At 41.9% G+C, this 17,983-nt stretch overlaps 1 protein-coding gene across 1 annotated transcript in view; it reads right to left on the bottom strand.

The window, feature by feature from the left end:
* NEB (nebulin) overlaps nucleotides 1–17,983 on the bottom strand; it is a 251,975-nt gene that overhangs the window by 53,413 nt on the left and 180,579 nt on the right. The window contains exons 99-112 of the mRNA XM_058436183.1: nucleotides 16,488–16,601; nucleotides 15,373–15,570; nucleotides 14,949–15,053; nucleotides 14,221–14,325; nucleotides 13,285–13,392; nucleotides 11,201–11,305; nucleotides 9,873–9,980; nucleotides 9,205–9,309; nucleotides 9,001–9,105; nucleotides 7,616–7,714; nucleotides 7,165–7,275; nucleotides 2,743–2,847; nucleotides 1,998–2,102; nucleotides 1,649–1,753 (exon numbers count right to left, since the gene is read on the bottom strand). Coding sequence (XP_058292166.1) covers nucleotides 1,649–1,753; nucleotides 1,998–2,102; nucleotides 2,743–2,847; nucleotides 7,165–7,275; nucleotides 7,616–7,714; nucleotides 9,001–9,105; nucleotides 9,205–9,309; nucleotides 9,873–9,980; nucleotides 11,201–11,305; nucleotides 13,285–13,392; nucleotides 14,221–14,325; nucleotides 14,949–15,053; nucleotides 15,373–15,570; nucleotides 16,488–16,601 — 1,578 coding nt within the window. The remainder of the gene's footprint in view (nucleotides 1–1,648; nucleotides 1,754–1,997; nucleotides 2,103–2,742; nucleotides 2,848–7,164; nucleotides 7,276–7,615; nucleotides 7,715–9,000; nucleotides 9,106–9,204; nucleotides 9,310–9,872; nucleotides 9,981–11,200; nucleotides 11,306–13,284; nucleotides 13,393–14,220; nucleotides 14,326–14,948; nucleotides 15,054–15,372; nucleotides 15,571–16,487; nucleotides 16,602–17,983) is intronic.

Genomic DNA, 17,983 nt, shown 5'->3' with positions numbered 1-17,983 from the left:
GGAAAAGGGAAAAAGGTTTAGCTTCTAACTCCTGGTATTAAAATGCCTTCTCCAGTAAGCAGTCTTAAAACTTTGTTTCATTATAATCTTTATCTTTGTGATATTTCAAGAGAAAACAGCTCTGATTCTAACCTGAGAATATCATAGAAGATTCATCTAATCTACACAAGATGGGTGCTTCTCTGCACAACCTATTTTCAACGTCAAACAGTTCTTTTGTGATAACTGAGCAAACACAATGAAAGATGTCTTTTCTTTGACTTTGTAATTTTGTTTTTTAGATGGATCATAAGATTGCTTAGATCTACTTGTGGGGCTAGCCACGGTTAATACTGAATATTAAATGCCAGATACTACCCTTGTTACATTAGACTATTGTAAAGATTAGAGTTATCAGAATTGCTACTGATAAAGCCCTAGGGATGGCACTGTCCAGTGGGGCATGATGAATCCCAGGGCCAATTTCAATGTGTGGTCACTGCTGTAAGATATTAATTCAGCTTGGTTCAAATAAATATTCAACAGTAACTTTGAAGTGATAATGATAAAGGATGTCACAAGAAGACGAAAAATATCCTAGAAGGTAGATTTTGAGGAGAATATATGATTTTTTCCCAGCTTATATTTTAAGCACTAACTGGCATTGCCTTTTTCTAACTAGTAGGCTCTTCTCTGCTCCAAATAAAAATTCCTAACAAAATTATGGAACTGAGATATTGTTCACATTTGCTGTACCTTCTCTTTTCTGCTTAGGGCTTACTGCAGTCACCTTAAGATGCCTTGAAATCCTAGAGCTATGTTGCTAAGTTGAGGGGGTCATGAAGTTGGCTTGATTTTTGGCTCAGTTTAAGTCCCAACATGTCTATTCCTCTAGGGGTGTGGCTCTGGTAATGGGTACAGTGAATTCCTGGTTGGACCCTGAGACACAAAACCCATAAGGACTGGCTATTTACCTTGGATTCACTACTTCACATCTTCTTTAACAGATTATTAACAGATTATTACCATTAAAAGGCAGCCTTGCCCTCGATTGCGTGATATGGAAAATGAACGTCTGTCCCCCCAATTTTAACCACTGTGTCATGCATCATTCACATGATCTATATGCAATTAAGAGAAGAAAGGGAACAAACATTTTCTGAGTGTCAACTAGGAGCCCAGCAGCATGCTAGACACATACACATTATCTTGTTTGGTTTTATTTAATTATCACAATTCTCATTGTCATTCCACATATATGAAAAGAGACTCGGAAAAATTAGACAGATGATATAGAGTCATACAGCAGGCAAGTAGCAGCATCAGGATTTGAATCCATGTCTGGCTGACTGCAAGACCATAATTTTATGGATAAGTAAATTAACTGTCAAGTATCCCCAGAAAATGCTACTGAAGAATTACAAGAAAGGGTCATATTTTTACTCAGGAGAGAATTGAGAAGAATAGGCTTCTGGTATCTCTCAGCTACTTTGCCTGACTAGTATTGTTTGGGCGTTTTTTTTTTTTTTTTTTCTCAAAAAAAATATGTGTTTTTTTTCCTGGGCCATGATTTAGAACTATGGATATGGCTGAAATATGTTATGTTTCTTAGGTACTTCAACCTCAGCTCTCCCTATCACAACAGAAGAAAAAAGGAAGGGATGCATACATCACTGGCATTCCAGTAAGCCCTCTTGGCTCGGATGAGGATTGGCGTATCCGGAACCGGAGTGTACTTGTCCTTCATCTTTTCATATTGAATCTTGTACTTTTTCTGAGAAATAAGTACAGAAGAGAGAGACAAGTTTAAGTGTCTTCCCAATTTCCAACCAAGCCACAGGTCTTGTGGAGGGGCACAATGTGTTACACACTTTAAGAGAATAGCTCTGCCTTTTGTGTTTTGATGATGCTGAGCACCATTTATAGTAATGAGCTCTCTGATCAGAGGTAGCAGGTGAAGGTTTTAACAAAGTATTTTTCCTTTTACCCAGTGCCTCAGTGCTGAATTCCCATCTTACCTCGCTGACCATGTCCTTCACGTCTTTAGCGTGCTTCAAGGCTGTGGTCTGGTTTCCAGCGTGATGATGGGGTCTCTCTTTGGTGGCAAGTTCAACATACAGATACTGAATAATAGAAGAAAGTGAGGTGTCATAGAGATAAAGCATTTAGTATTTAGCATTCAGTCCACTTCATTCATTTCTAACCATTCAGTGGGAAGGTGGCATCTGCTTACTGTCCTGATGTTTGCTTGTTTTTTTGTTATATGCATTTCTGTTCAGTTCTCTCTGTGTCTCATATTTGAAAACACATATACATACTCCAGTTATCTAATATGCCTACCGCTGAGTATGATCCAAGCAAAGCCATGTGATAAAGAATGCTAACAGAAGAGTGAGAGGATTCTGATTGATAGATCCCTCAACATATTTTCCCCTCATTTTTGCTTGACTGCATGAAATAACAGCTTTGTTTGCAGATAACAGGAAGATCCTATAGAATGATCAAGCAATTATTTTCATTACTCCAAAACACAAGTTTTATAACACTTAGGAAAGAAGATGTGGCATCCCTTGCCTGAGTAAAACACAACCATAATTATCATGGCCCCAAAGAGAACTGCTTCTTCAAGTGCAGTGTTAATGGGCATGAGGTTGCAGCCAGGACAACCAAGTGTGTGAGTCTGCCACTGGCCAGGTGAGGCCAGGCACATATAATCACCCCCTGTGATGCCCGAGTGGCAGGTTTATGAACCTCTGAGCTTACCTGACTCTGAAGCTTCTGCCCTCGCTTGGCTCTTAAAAGATCAGGAGTATCAGGAACTGAAGTAAAGATTGACTTCTGCTTCTTGCCTGCAGCTCTGTAGACCAGCTAGACATAAACCAAGTCATCACCATCACTTCTGTTTCATGGGCATGTTATGTTCTCTGCAAATGCTATCACTGCTTTTACATAGAAAAGGCAGGAGCCCTCCCACTGCAATGACTGCAGTTTCTTCCCAATAAACCAACCTTTTATTTACCTCCTACACCCTCCTTTTCTTTTTTCCCCTGTGTCAAAACAAGAGACATTCTCTAGCCTGTCCAAAATTCAAGCCTCCTGCTGTGTTGTTGGTCCCATTCGCAGTTGTCCCTTCTAGTACCCTATTCCAGCAATTGTCTCCATCTCCTCTGTATCTTCCACTCTTCCTGTTTTCCCAACCCTCTCTCTTCACCTGCAAACAGACTCAAGACCTCTGGTCATTAATTAAGCCTTTTCCAGTCTCTAGCCAGTGGCCTTCATTCTTCTTTTCTCAGCCAAGTTGCCTGTGTTTCTTCTTTGCCTCTCTTTTGATTAATTTCTCAAGACCATAGTTTGGCTCCCACCTACCCACGTCAATGAAGTCACATTCATTGAGACTACCAAGAACCTCATGATTGCCATGAACACTTCTCTGTAGCAACTGAAGCTGCTCAGTGTTTCATTCCTGAAAACTCTCTTCTCTGGCTTCCATTCCACCATTCTTCCCTAGGTGGCCTCCTGTCTTTTAGGCCTCCTCATCTGCCTCCCTCTGGTTCTGCCCTCATGCAAAGGCTGCTGTTAGCTGGGGTAAAGGATTGGTCCCTTTCACCCAGTACATTCTCCTGGGGTAATCTCATCTGTACCTGTGATCTCAAGCATCACTTTGAGATTGATGACTTCCAAATCTACATATCCAGCATCTTTCCTGAGCTCCAGACCCAAGTTTTCTACAACTTTCTGAATTTGGGTGATTTACCATGTTCAATGTATAATTCTTTATATTGCCTCTATCTCTATCTCAAATTGCTTCTTCTATTTTCTCTATTTTGCTAAATGACTCGTTGATATCCCAGTTACTCAGGCCAGAAACTTGGGGGAGTCATCCTAGGCTCCCCCCTTATTCCTACATCAAAATGGTCGTGAATCCTGGGCTCCTCACTTTGTGATATTCCTGAAATCTGATTCTTTGCCAACACCACTGCCCTAGTTCGCCTTCCATCTTATTTTCTACATGTCAAAACCACCTGCTCAACTCCTTTATTGGATCACCCCACATGAGTCACCCATCTTTCAAAAGTCTGAGATACGTATTTTCTTAATGCTCAAATCTATTCTTCATAGAAATAATTCTTCAGTGATTTTTCCAAAAGTCCAAGGTCATTTATATAACACCTACAAGTTTTTATAACCTGGCTCCAACCCATGTTTCTATAATAGCTTCATTTCCCAGCATCCTTCCACACCCTCCATGTGCTATGTAAACTAGTCCCAGTTACTAGAACTCATTATGGCTGCTTTCACAGACTGTCTTTCCTGCCTTAAATGTTCTTCTCCCTCTTATTTGCCTGGAAAACTCCAAGAGTCCATGCTGTCTTGACTCTTCCTATATAAGGCCATTTATCACACCAATGCCTGTTTCTTCTCCAAGACTAGGGCACAGCAGTTCAGTGGTACGATCCTTTCATCAACTAGAGCTCAGACAAAGAGCCTAAAAAATAATAGTTGCCTAATAAATGTTGAAGGAATTTAATATAATGAGGCAAATGAGAAAGAACAAATGGATACCAAATAAATTCTAATCATGGATATAAATACCAGTTGAACAGATAAAATGTAAGAAACACACACACACACAGACGTCAATTTCTTTAAATCTGAATTATATATGACTGCAAGTTAAAATGTAGCTCGTGTGTTTGGGACTGTTTTTTTTCGTGTTACTATTGAAAGAGATAAACTAAATGAAAACTTAATGTTTCTTCCAAGCTAAATTTTGAGTAAAGTAAATCAACAACTCTTAGAATTTTATGGTTAAAAGGAGCTCAAATCATCATTTAGTCCAATTCTTCAGTTTAGGAAATTAGGGTGCTAAAGTTGTGAATTACATAAGGTCATATAGCTAATTGGAAGTAAATCTGGGACTAAAACCCAATTCTCCCAAGCAATTTTTTTCTTATTTTTAAATTGTACTTATATATTTATTTTTAGAGACAGGGTCTCACTATATTGCCCAGGCTGGCCTCAAACTCCTGCACTCCAGTGATCCTCTGGTCTCAGCCTCCCAAGTAGCCAGGACAGTAGCTATGTACCACTGTGCTTGGCTTCTATGCCATTTCTAGAATTATACATTTCTCTGTGTATTATATTTCCCCTGTACTTAGGTATGCATTGCTTATGCTTCTTGCGACAATGTCCCTGCTTCCTAGTACTACAAATGTGTATATGTCAAGAATCTATACAATTGAAAACTCAAAAGTCAGTAACTTCTTTTGGCCATCACACTTTTTACTAACTCAATGTTTTCCAAACTTTCCTGATATTAACCCCTCCTGACCTCCACGGTTCTTATTAAAAACAGATTTGTAGGCTGTCTCCCAACCCTTCTAAATTCAGGAGAGTGGCTTGGATTAGCATTTTATCAAGCCTGGGTCATTCTTATGGAGAGGCAAATGTGGTGCAAACTGCTCCACTGAAAAATATCCATTCTTCTTCCTCAGTGCTGATGCGCAAGTTGCACAAAATCCCCCTGAGAATTGGGAAGAGGAGAAACTAAAGTTTTAGATAATTCTGAACCCAGAAAGCCAAAAAGAGTAAAGGTATTTCAGAGTTTTCTTTATTCTGAAGCACTATAAGTTACCAATTTTTTTTTATTATTATTTGGTAGCTGGAGGAGAGATGTGGTGCAGTGGTTTTCAACACAGGCTGCATATTATTAAACAGAATCTCTATGGAGCATCTAAAAGTATATAGATGCCCAGACACAGAGAATCAGAGTCTGGTGTGGAACTAGGAGTCAGGGCCCTCTCTGGGTGGGTTTTAAATATTCCACAGGTGATTCTCATACTGAGCCAGAGTGGAAAAGCACAACTTTACCAGGATAAAAATAACGTGAGCATTCCAGTCTGAGTGTGAGCACTGGCTGAAATTACACAGTGAAGCTTTTAGGAAAGCAAATTGGCTCAATGTTGCATTTGCAAAAGCTGAAGAGTTAGTCATCCTCTGTCTCTGGCTCACTGAGTATAGGAAGCTGCATATCCCTCCACTGAGGGTGACATTTGGTATTTCAGGGCATCACTAAGAGCGTAAGATTCCTAATCAGCAGCCATCAGAGCTACTGAGAAGGATGAAATGACCTGGAAGCCAATGCTCAGCTGGGTGAAGCCACAATACAGAATGGTGAATGCACAAACTGATGAATGGAGCTACAATACCAGAGTGACAGTAGAATGAGAATGGCCAACTGACCTATAAGAAGAGCAACCATTTACACTTGTGAAATGCCCTTTGGCAAACATGCACATCTATTACGGCCAAGGCACTATGGGACACATGTAAATAACATGGGGCCCAATCATCAAGGAACCAACACTAGGTGAGAAAATCAGATCTATTCACAAATAACTGCAATATATCAGGAGCCTCAATGCCAGATGAAAATGAAACTAAGTAGTCTGAATTTTACTGAATGGGCAGCAGAGCAGGGAGCCACTGAAGCCTTCTCCATGGCACTGCCACGCTCGGCGCTCCTGATAAAGAAAATTTTGAAATAAGTTTAGAGACAACAAAAATAATAAGTAAGAAGGTCTTTCTAGGCCAGGTGCGGCAGCTCACGCCTGTAATTCCAGCACTTTGGAAGGCCGAGGTGGGCAGATCACCTGAGGCTGGGAGTTAGAGACCAGCCTGGCCAACATGGAGAAACCCCGTCTCTACCAAAAATACAAAATTAGCCAGGCGTGGTGGCGCTTGCCTGTAATCCTAGCTACTCTGGAGGCTGAGGCAGGAGAATCGCATGAACCCAGGAGACAGGTTGCAGTGAGCCGAGATTGCGCCATTGCACTTCAGCCTGGGCAACAGGAGCGAAACTCCATCCCCAAAAAAAAAGAAAAGAAAAAAAAAGGTCTTTCTAATCTATAAAATCATGCAAAACCCCTCATCAGCCCTAGACATAGGAAGAGCAAGTATGAATATGCTTATCTTACCAAAAGGGGGCAAAATAAGTAAACTGAGGTAAAGTGCAGTTGGTTGACTTGCTTAGACATAGTAGCCATTCCACAGTTAAGAGGGGAAATATTTTACCTGCTGCAGTTGCCTGAACAGCGATCACTAGAGGAACTAAGAGCCTCGTGGAGTCATTCAGTTTGTACTGGTCAATTTGGTTGACTTTAGTGACAAGTAAAGTGTCTTTACCTCACTCAGATGTGTCTTCAGTTCTTGCACTTTTCTGTATTCTGGAGTGTCAAGCACCACTTTGTATTTGTCTCGCATCTTCCTTGCCTTATCAGTATATAGGTAATTAGACTTAAAAAAAAAAGAGAGAAATACAAGTTGATTAATCATTTAATGGATTCATGTCATGTTGTCTTTCAAATGTCTGGCATGTGTAAGCTGAGCAGGGCTTTCATGTGTCCTGGATGTCTTCCCAGGCAGAAGCAAAAACAATTGTCATTTAACGAAGCACCTTTCATAGGAGGCACAGATCACATTAAGCAGGTGATAATCTGCTCAAGTGAGTTAATGATAAATTTCCCCTTAAAAGTAGCTGCAGGCTAAGATCCCTTCTGCCTAGCCCTGGAGGCTGGTGATGGGGGCATCCAGCTGTGCGGGGGGGTAATTATGCATTGTGATGATGTGCACTCACCCAGAGCTTCCGCAGGTGCCGGGAGCGGACCATGTCAGGAGTGTCATACAGGAAGCAGCCAAATCCCTTCAGGACCTGCAAGTCCTCTTTGTATTTAATCTGAGAGACAAACACAGAAATATAGCTGGTCGTAAGTAAATGTAAATCAGGAAACACAAAAGATGGAGTAGCAACACTTCTTAATTACTGAATCTTTCATTTTGGTTCATCTACTTTTTTTTTTTTTTTTGAGACAGAGTTTCGTTCTTTTTTTTTTTTTTGAGACGGAGTCTCGCTGTGTCGCCCAGGCTGGAGTGCAGCGGCGTAATCTCGGCTCACTGCAAGCTCCGCCTCCCGGGTTCACGCCATTCTCCTGCCTCAGCCTCTCCGAGTAGCTGGGACTACAGGCGCCCGCCACCACGCCTGGCTAATTTTTTTTGTATTTTTAATAGAGATGGGGTTTCACCATGGTCTCGATCTCCTGACCTCGTGATCCGCCCGCCTCGGCCTCCCAAAGTGCTGGGATTACAAGCGTGAGCCACCGCGCCCGGCCTAGAGTTTTGTTCTTGTTGCCCAGGCTGGAGTGCAATGCCAAGATCTTGGCTCACTGCGACCTCCGCCTCCTGAGTTCAAGCAATTCTCCTGCCTCAGCCTCCCTAGTAGCTGGGATTACAGGCGTACATCATCATGCCCGGCTAATTTTTGTATTTTTAGTAGAGACGGGGTTTCACCATATTGGCCAGGCTGGTCTCGAACTCCTGACCTCAGGTGATCTGCCCACCTCAGCCTCCCAAAGTGCTGGGATTACAGGCGTGAGCCACTGTGCCCGGCCGGTTCATCTACCTTGTACTCTTAGTTTACTTGCACGCAAATAAGTCATGGTTTTTTTCATTTAAGTCTCTAGCCCTGAGCTGAGGAGAGAACACTGCTATTATTTTATTACTATAATATTGATTGGAGAAAAGAACAAATTGAATGGATTGGTCTTTTAGGAGGAGAGAACATACAAGGAGAATGAAAAAAATGGCAGCAAGAAGTTGCTAATGGGGTCAGAGTAGGGATGAGTGAGAGGAAAACACTCAACATGACCTGGGACAGAGGCCAGCCACATAGGGAGTTAGGGAGTGAGGAGTTGGAATGATTCCGTGTTGAATGTAGAATGGTGGTCACTGAGTGATCAAGAATGATGGCAATTCTGTCTTCCCCAAGTGGTCCTCTTATTACTGTTTCCATAGCTGTAGAATTGTGGCATCCTCCTCCCACACTGTCTTACCTCCGACTTGTACTCTTTGTTTAGAAGTGCTTATCAGAAAAGGCTGTTCAAAGACCACTGGTTGTTTTAACTGCTGAAAACAAGCCTGCGTCTTGGTAAGACTACTACAGAAAGACCCCTACGAGATGCTTACATCACTGGTGATGTCTCCCACGTAGCGGCAATGGATCACTTGGGGTGTGTATGGCAGAGAGATCATGTGGCCCTGCATCTTGAAGAAGTCTGATTTGTAAATCAACTAAAGAAAAAAAATACCCCAAAACACATGTATTAGAGATCGAATGATTGACATTCATCCCTAGTCTCTACTCCCTGTCTTTCCTAAGAAAATACCCACCTCACTGACAGCCTCTTGTGTCTTCTTGACTTGGCGGATCTCAGGGGTATCGGGAGTTGTATGGATCTTGTCTTTCAGTTTGTGGTACAATTCCCGATACAGTCTCTATGTTGGAGGAAATATCATTACAGGCATTTAGTAGGGGATGACGAGGGCATCTACTGACTAATCAAGAATAAAATATTTTACATAAGGAAGAGGGGAGGAAATATCGAGGATATAGAAAATGATTGAGATTAGGAAAAAAGGAGAAAATAAGAGTTATTTCATTTAGGTGAAGAATTCTGAGCACAAAGCCTTCCACCTTCTATCAGATGGTTGCATAGTAGGATCAGATATGCAAACCAATAGTTGGTGTAGAAAACCAGGATCATGAGTCAGACTAAAATGCAACCTTATTAAAGATTTTGAATGTAAATGTCAAAAGAAGAAATTAATTCTTTAGAAAAGTTTTGCATCAGAATCTATGGAAGCCTCTCCAAGGCATTACCAAATACAAAAAACCACTACCAAGAAATATCAGTATAAAAATGTGACAATAAGGACCTTTCTCGTTTTTGCTGGTATGTAAGTTTACAACTGAAATACAATTAATTCTTAATACATTTCAAACAAAGCCATGGCTATTGAAACTCAATATGTCTCTTGGAGAATCAGCATTCAGATACCTCGCTGGTAACATTGTTGACTCTCCGGACGTGGACAAATGGAACATCTTTGGGGCCAAGTGTATACCCATATGCCTTGGTGTGTTCATAGGCTTCTTTGTACTTGAACTGCAAAAGCAAAGTGAGAATGAGATCAATGATGGGTAAACAAGGAGCAACATTACATTTCTCCAAATAGAAAAGAGATGTCACCTTTATTTGAAAAATTGCTCTTTTTAAGGATTAAGTATGAAGAAAAGTCATTGACAAAATTTCAATATTAATCCAGGCCTTGAAAATTATGTATTGGAAAATAAAACCAGGCCCAGAAAAGAATAAAATTCGACCTTGCCTAGGTGAAATCTGTTTGTAGGGAGATATGCAAAATGCCAGAGAAAAATCTTTATTTTTAGCCCCAATGTGGCTAGAAAATTAGAAAATACAAAGAAGAAACAAGAGAATGTATTTAAGACTGATGAATAGCTTCGTGGACTGATTTTAACCAACCATTTTAACACATCCTTTAGGTGTTAGATTATTAAATCTGTGACTGTCTACTTTGGAAGTACATTATTGAGCCACAGGTTATTGGGTCCTTTCTGGCCACCAGGTTTGATTCCCAGGACTATGAAGGGTAGCACAGAGGGAGAGCTTATTATTCCACCAGTGGCTGGTTGTGGTCTGCAGGCCAGACTTACTGGGATGGCCACAATTTCCCTAAGCCTTCCCCATGCGGTAAATGCATCAAGTCCCAGTTGAGTACTTGTAAAAAGTGGAGAAGGGCAACATGAGGGTCATCATCTGAGCAAGCTACAGGTAGTAAGAGCCTGTGTACCCCTCTAGCCTTCTGTGAACTGTGCACAGAGGATAAGTAGTGAGCTAAATATCAGCCAGCAGCTAGGCAAGAAGTCTTCTTTTCAAAGGAACACATGGTGATGTTATATCTTCTGCAGTGAAACTTAGCAGAAGGAAGACAATATTATCACCACACCTCAGTAGTGCGTGGGTGAAGCTGCATTTCCAGTAAATGGCTTGGGATAATTCAGGGTGCATCTGTGCTAAGTAAGGCCAGCAGAAGTAGAGGCATCATGACAGCCATGGGCCCTCAGCCAAGGCTCCCAAGAACATCCTGTTCTAACCCACGGGGCTACCCAGGCACTGCCGAATTGCAGAAGCGATCAATTGCATAGCACCCCTCAAAAATATGCTGTCTCTCCTCTCCAGCTCCCATCATCCTATGAGGTTGAACCTTTAGGGTGAGACTGGAGGATTAGAACAGGCTATTAATTAATATGAGTCTCCTGCCACCCCACCTTCAGACCCATCTCAATGAGGAGGAGACCACTCACATAACTGCTCATGTAACGGGTGTCCTTGATGTGTTTGAAGTGAGGAGTGTCACCTGGAAGTCTATATCCAGTGGGCAGGGTGCGTAGGCTGGTTTTGTATAGATTCTGCCGGAATGAGGAAGAGCAGGTTAAATGACATCGGGCATCAAGTAACTGATCTCAGCTTAACAAATCACATATAGCTCATGTTACGTTTTTGACTAGATACTTAATACACTTATGCTCACTGAACTGATTTCAGGAAAGAATTAAATACATTCTAAGAGTCATAAAATGAGTCAGATTACTCTTCACCTATTGTTTTGGAAAAATAGAACAATGAGTGAAATGGTTTATTGAAAGTAGTTCCTGGCCAGGTGTGGTAGCTGACATCTGTAATCCCAACACTTTGGGAGGCCAAGGCAGGAGGATTGCTTAAGGTCAGGAGTGGAGACCAGCCTGGACAACATAGTAAGATCTCACCTCTACAAAAAATGTTAAAATTAGCCAGGCATAGTGGCATGTACCTGTAGTCCCAGTTACTTAAGAAGCTAAGGTGGGAGGATCACTTGAGCCCAGGAGTTTGAGATTGCAGTGAGGTGTGATTGCACCATTGCACTCCAGCCTGGGAGACAGAGGAGACCCTGTCTCTAAAAAAAAAAGAAAAATCAAAATAACTAATTCCTCTATGCTTCCGAACACATGCCCAGTTGGCTGTATGGCATCTAGCAACAATTTGGGAAATGCAGGGAAGACAGGTAACCAAGTGTCACCTCTGCCATTACTCCATCCTCAGGTGATGATATGCAAGCCATCACGAGATATAGCCAGGCACATGTTTGTATTACCCTCTCCTGCCCCCTCCAAACACAGTGTGTTGACATCAGGCCGTGAAGAGGTCAGGATGCACGTGTTCATGGCAGAAAGGGAGGACACGGAGGAGTGTCTGTCTGTGACCTTAATACTCTGTCTCTTGGAGTTTAGGATTAAGAATTACATTTAAAATATGAAAAACCAAATTATTTTTATTTTATTTTTGAGACAGGGTCTCACTCTGTCACCCAGACTGTAGTGCAGTGGCACCATCACAGTTCACTGCATCCTTGACCTCCCTGGGCTTAGGTAATCTTTTCACCTCAACTTCCCAAGTAGCTGGGACCACAGATGCATGCCACTATGCCTGGCTAATTTATTTATTTTTGTATTTTTGTTCAGACAGGGTTTCACCATGTTGCTCAGGCTGGTCTCAAACTCCAGGCTCAAGCCATCTGCCTGCCATGACCTCCTAAAGTGCTGGGATTACAGGCATGAGCCACTGTGCTTGGCCAAAATTATTATTATTATTATTATTTGAAACGGAGTTTTGCTTTTGTTGCCCGGGCTGGAGTGCAGTGGCGTGATGTCAGCTCACTGCAACCTCCACCTCCTGGGTTCAAAAGATTCTCCTGCCTCAGCCTCCCAAGTAGCTGGGATTACAGGCATGCACTACCATGCCTGGCTAATTTTTTGTATTTTTAGTAGAGATGGGGTTTCACCATGTTGGCCAGGCTGGTCTCGAACTCCTGACCTCAGGTGATCTGCCCGCCTCAGCCTCCCAAATTGCTGAGATTACAGGCATGAACCACCGTACCTGGCCCAAAATTATTTTTAATACTCAAGATGGGAAATAACATGAAAAGTTGAGACCAAATCAGCACCATTGGGTAACATAGCATAGGCAGGTTAAATATGCAGGTGGGATCCAGGTTCTTTCTCTTCTGAATTCCAGCAACAATTTCTAGTTCATCTTTGATTGAGGTTAAAGGCCTTGTCTCTGTTATCTTGATTATCAGCTTTTTGAAAGCAGAGAATGTATACTGGCTTTCTTCTTTGTAACTTGTAAATATTGCTAAAACATGCCCACTATGTTGGTTTGATTGCTCCATAGGGGGATCCTGGCAGCTAGGAGGAAAGATAGATTATGCTCTGTGTTTTTGTTTTTTCACCTCATGTGAATGGAACAGCATTTATACAAGGTCAGGTCAAGAGGAAGCAAGCTCCGCTTGCTTCCACAGAGGCTGATGGAATGGATTTCTGCTGGGCACTCTCAAGTTCTCACTGCTCACCGAACTCTGGAGCTTGTATGCATGAAGGGCCCGGTCCAGATCCACGGTTTTGGTAGTTGGAGCCACTTTGCCTCTGACACTGTGTACATAGTCATAGTGGTAGACAGCCTGGTGCAGAAAGAAGCATTGTTAGAAGCAAAGAGAATGGGAACCCAGGTCCCTCTTTAAAAAAAATAACGGTAGCCTGCTTCCCTTTGCCTGGAGAACTCATCTGACATATTACTGTGGCTTGTCCAATAGGATCAGAGCCAGCGTGTGGACACTCACACTGAGAAACAGAAGAGATGGCCCAGGCACAAGAAGAGGAAGGGTGGGCATTTTACCCCTAGAAGTTCCAAAATAATAGGTCTCAATGTTTGCACTCACTGGCGGGATCTGATATTGACTTATCAACCTGTGGAGTTAATAAAGAAAGAGCAGCTTTGTGCCTGCCCTGCCTGCTCTGTGTCAGGTGTCATAGTGGGTGCTTTCTTACATCCCCATTTTATGCATCAGAATGGGAGGCTCAGATGGATTAAGTGCTTTTCATTAAGCCTTATAGATAATGTGTGGTGAGGTGAGACTGCACTCCACAACTCTAACTCCAGAGCCTGCTTGCTTCTTATTCTACCATAGCTGGCTCTAATTTATTAAATGGCCTAGATAGAAATAAACTTGCTATGACACAGGGCACAAAAAAACAACGTTGGAAGTGCTAAGGCACAAAGTTACTTCATAGACTCGGATCACCTACAGCTCCACCCCAGCAACCTACTTGAATGCATCAGGTTTCAGGAAACAATAGCCAGCAGCATCTTCAGTGCTTTCACACACACCAACTCTGGTTTCCCAGTTAGAAAAGACTTGGCACTGCCCGGTCTATGGTTTTTGCCACCTCTGCTTGAGTGGTGGCCCTGCTTTATTACTGTCCACTTAACTTCTCCAGGGAACACTTACGTCACTTAGCTGTTTCCCACTCTTGACAGCCTGCACGTAGACTGGTGTATCTGTGACAAGCTTGTAGTCATTCCTTGTTTTCAACATGTGAGCTTTATACTTGATCTGCCGAGAGGAAGAAAACAAGCCCGTGTTGGACCATTCCTTATGCTTGAAACTGCTGGTTTTCATAGAGGGTTTGGTTGCTTTTAACTCATGAGATTTATATTCATCAGCACTACTCAACAGACCGAGATGCATTTGAATTTTATAACAGTGTAACCAACACTTATATGGGGCTTCTAGAGCCTTCTAGGACACTTGATAACTACTCTTCTAGGAAAGTTTAAACCTTCTTACTGAAATCCTCATTACAGTATTTAATTTGCCTGGAAAATCCTCTCTTTACAAATAGAGCTTGTCTATAGCATCACAAACACTAACAAATGACAGTTTCCTAAAATGACAATTAAGTGCTTGTTAATATATCCAAAATAGCCTAAAACGTAGAAAGAGAAGATGCTGGTCCCTTCTCCACCAGAGGACGATGGCATACCTGGACTGCACTGTTTAATAAGAATGCCATATGCCTTCCTGAGAGATGGTTGCTCTGCTCCTAGCATCTTTCTTCAGCTCAGCCACCCCTCAGAGCTGGCCTGTGACAATGTCCCTATTTTACATAACCTCCTCTTAACTCTAGACTATGGAGAAAGGGAAATATACTAAAGAACAAAACAAGGCAAACTCACATCATCACGTATATCATAAGCATGCTTGGCATGGAGGATTTCAGGAGTGTCCCAGACGTAGCAACCAATGCCTTTCAGCCAGTTGAGGTCATCCTTGTATACAATCTAGAGGGTTTTGATAGAGAGGATCAGAAAAAAGAAAATTGACCATAATAACTTTAACACTAAAAACAGAGATACATTCTAGACTCAGAAGCCTTTGTGGAATGAGGAGCAAAGGCATTATGCAAAGAGGCTCAGGAGAGCCACAGAAACATGCATACACAGAGCCCTGCTTCCAGAGACAGCTCTGAAGTCAAGTTGGACAAATGGACATACAGATAGTGGAAAACGGCTAAGGTAAAGAAATGCACGAGTTTGCTGCTTTTCTGGGTGGGGCCGTGGGGCAGGGCCGTGGAGGGTCCTTCTTAAGTCACAGGCTTACATCGCTGATCTGATCTGTGACTTTCCTGACGTGATCATTGACTTGCAAGTCGGGGTGGCAAATCCATTCGTGGAGGTGCAGGCGGTAATCAATCTCACTGACTTTCTTCTGAGAATCCTTGGCAGTAACCATCTCTACCATGTCGGGCACGATGTGGATTTTCATCTTGTTCTTTTCATAAACTGATCTATACAGGCGCTGTAAAGTTAAAATCACACGCCAGTTATACAGGAAATTGTGCCAAGGCATCATGGCCATACAGAGAAGTCAGGCTAACAAACTCACAGCGAACAGTTGGGGGCAGGGCGGTGACTGGTATTTTCTGACATTTTCTATAGATTAATACCAGGGGAAATTTTTAAAAACTGAAGCATTATAGCTGAAATAATGTGTAGCTTCTTTACATGTGCACAGTCAGTGTCATATGCATTGGTAAATAGAAAATGTTCAGGCTGGGCATGATAACTCACACCTGTAATCCCAGCACTGTGGGAGACTGAGGCAGGAGAATCACTTGAGCCCAGGAGTTTGAGACCAGAGTGGGCAACATAGCGAGATTCCAATCGCTACAAAAAAATTAAAACCTTAGCTGGGTGTGGTGGTGCATGCCTGTAGGCCCAGCTACTCAGCAGGCTGAGGGGGGATGATTCCCGGAGCCCAAGAAGTAGAGGCTGCAGTGCGCCGTGATTGCACCACTACCCTCCAGCCGGGGCAACAGAGTGAGACCTGTCTTAAAAAAAAAAAAAAAGAAAAGAAAAGAAACGTTCCTATTAATAATACGTGGCTATTTTACTTGACTTAAATTTGAAGTAAGGTCTTTGGAGTTACCCTCATGTGTTGCATAACAATGTTTCAGTCAAAAGATTATAATGCTGTGTTTTTACTGTACCTTTTCTATGTTTAGATACACAAATACTTGCCACTGTGTTACAGTTGCCTACAGTATTCAGTACGGTAACATGCTGTACAGGTTTGTAGTCTAGGAGCAATAGACTATCCCATCTAGGTATGTAGAAGTGCACTCTACGATGTTAGCACAACAATGGAATCACATAACGAGTGGCACATTTCTCAGAATGTATCCTAGTCGTTAAGGGGCGCATGACTGTACTTACATCGATGTTAAGCTTGCCAACTCGGAGGCACCGTGCTGTGTTCGGATCATCATCAACACTTCTTGGTAACGTATAAAGAGCTTTGAACTTTTCATATTCTTCCCGATATTTGATCTATAGAGAATAAGTAGAAAGGAAGAAACGGTTTTAGAGAGTAATGGATTTATATTATTAAAACAGCATAAGACTTAATGGGAAAAACCCGACTCTGAGATCCACCCAGCATTGGGGACAACGCTTCTCTGAACTCATTTCCCCACCTGTACAGAGAGATACAGCAGTAGCGCCTGCCATGGGGTTATCGTGTGGCTTAAATCAGACTGTATCAAAAGTACTTTTACACATAGAATCTTGCCTCTATAATTTTGTTCATGACTCAAGGAAAAGGCCTCTTTTGAGCTTTTAAAATCTTTTTAGTGGGATACAGGGCCCACCACCAGTCCGGTAATTTTTTGTTTTTTAGTAGAGAGGGTTTCATCGTCAGTTCGATCTCCTGACCTCGTGATCTGCCTTGGGATTACAAGCGTGAGCCACCGCGCTTATCTATAGTACTTTTCTTCCAAAATGACAACTTTGCTCCTTTTTGCAATCTTCCAAATAGAGTTGGGTCTGGGTAAAATCATATATGTTACTTTTTCCTCCAGGTAAAAATTAAATAATTCCATAGACTGTCTAATGAACTTTATTTCTAAGCTGTGCATCTGTAAGCCCAGTAGAGTAGTGAAATCAATTTACTGAGTCACTAGCATTTAAATGAGTAGAACAGAATGGAAATTATCAGAGTGCACTGTCTCTAGTCTAGCAGTCACTACTCTTCTGTGAGACGTTTGTGCCAGAAGAAACTCAGGTAAACTTCAGGTGTGTGTGTGTGTGTGTATGTGAACTTGAAATAAAAAATAAATTTCCCACTGTGAGTCATGGTCAAAACATGTTTGAGAAATGCTGATTTAAAGTGTTCTATAAAATGTTCACGATTAAGAGATAAAGTCTCTAATTTTTCTGAAGCAGAACTGGGCTAAGAATTACGATAAAGCTTACAGGGAATTTTACAATAAAAGGTTTTACACAGACTTTAAACCGACAAAGATCAAAAGAGACAAAGAAGGGCATTACATAATGGGAAAGGGATCAATGGAACAAGAGCTAACTATCCTAAATATATACGCACCCAACACAGGAGCACGCAGATTCATAAAACAAGTTCTTGGAGACCTACAAAGAGACTCAGACTGCAACACAATAATAGTGGGAGACTTTAACACCTCACTGTCGACACTAGACAGATCAACCAGACAGAAAATTAACAAGGATATCAGGACTTGAACTCAGAATCTCTGGGACACATTTAAAGCAGTGTGTAGAGGGAAATTTATGGCACTAGATGCCCACAAGAGAAAGCAGGAAAAATCTAAAATTGACACCCTGACATCACAATTAAAAGAACTAGAGAAGCAAGAGCAAACGAATTCAAAAGCTAGCAGAAGACAAGAAATAAT

This window comes from Hylobates moloch, unplaced genomic scaffold, assembly GCF_009828535.3.
Source record: "Hylobates moloch isolate HMO894 unplaced genomic scaffold, HMol_V3 SCAFFOLD_1, whole genome shotgun sequence".
NCBI lineage: Eukaryota > Metazoa > Chordata > Mammalia > Primates > Hylobatidae > Hylobates > Hylobates moloch.
Note: the sequence above shows the minus strand (reverse complement) of the source record. Positions and strands in the feature narration are given on the sequence as shown.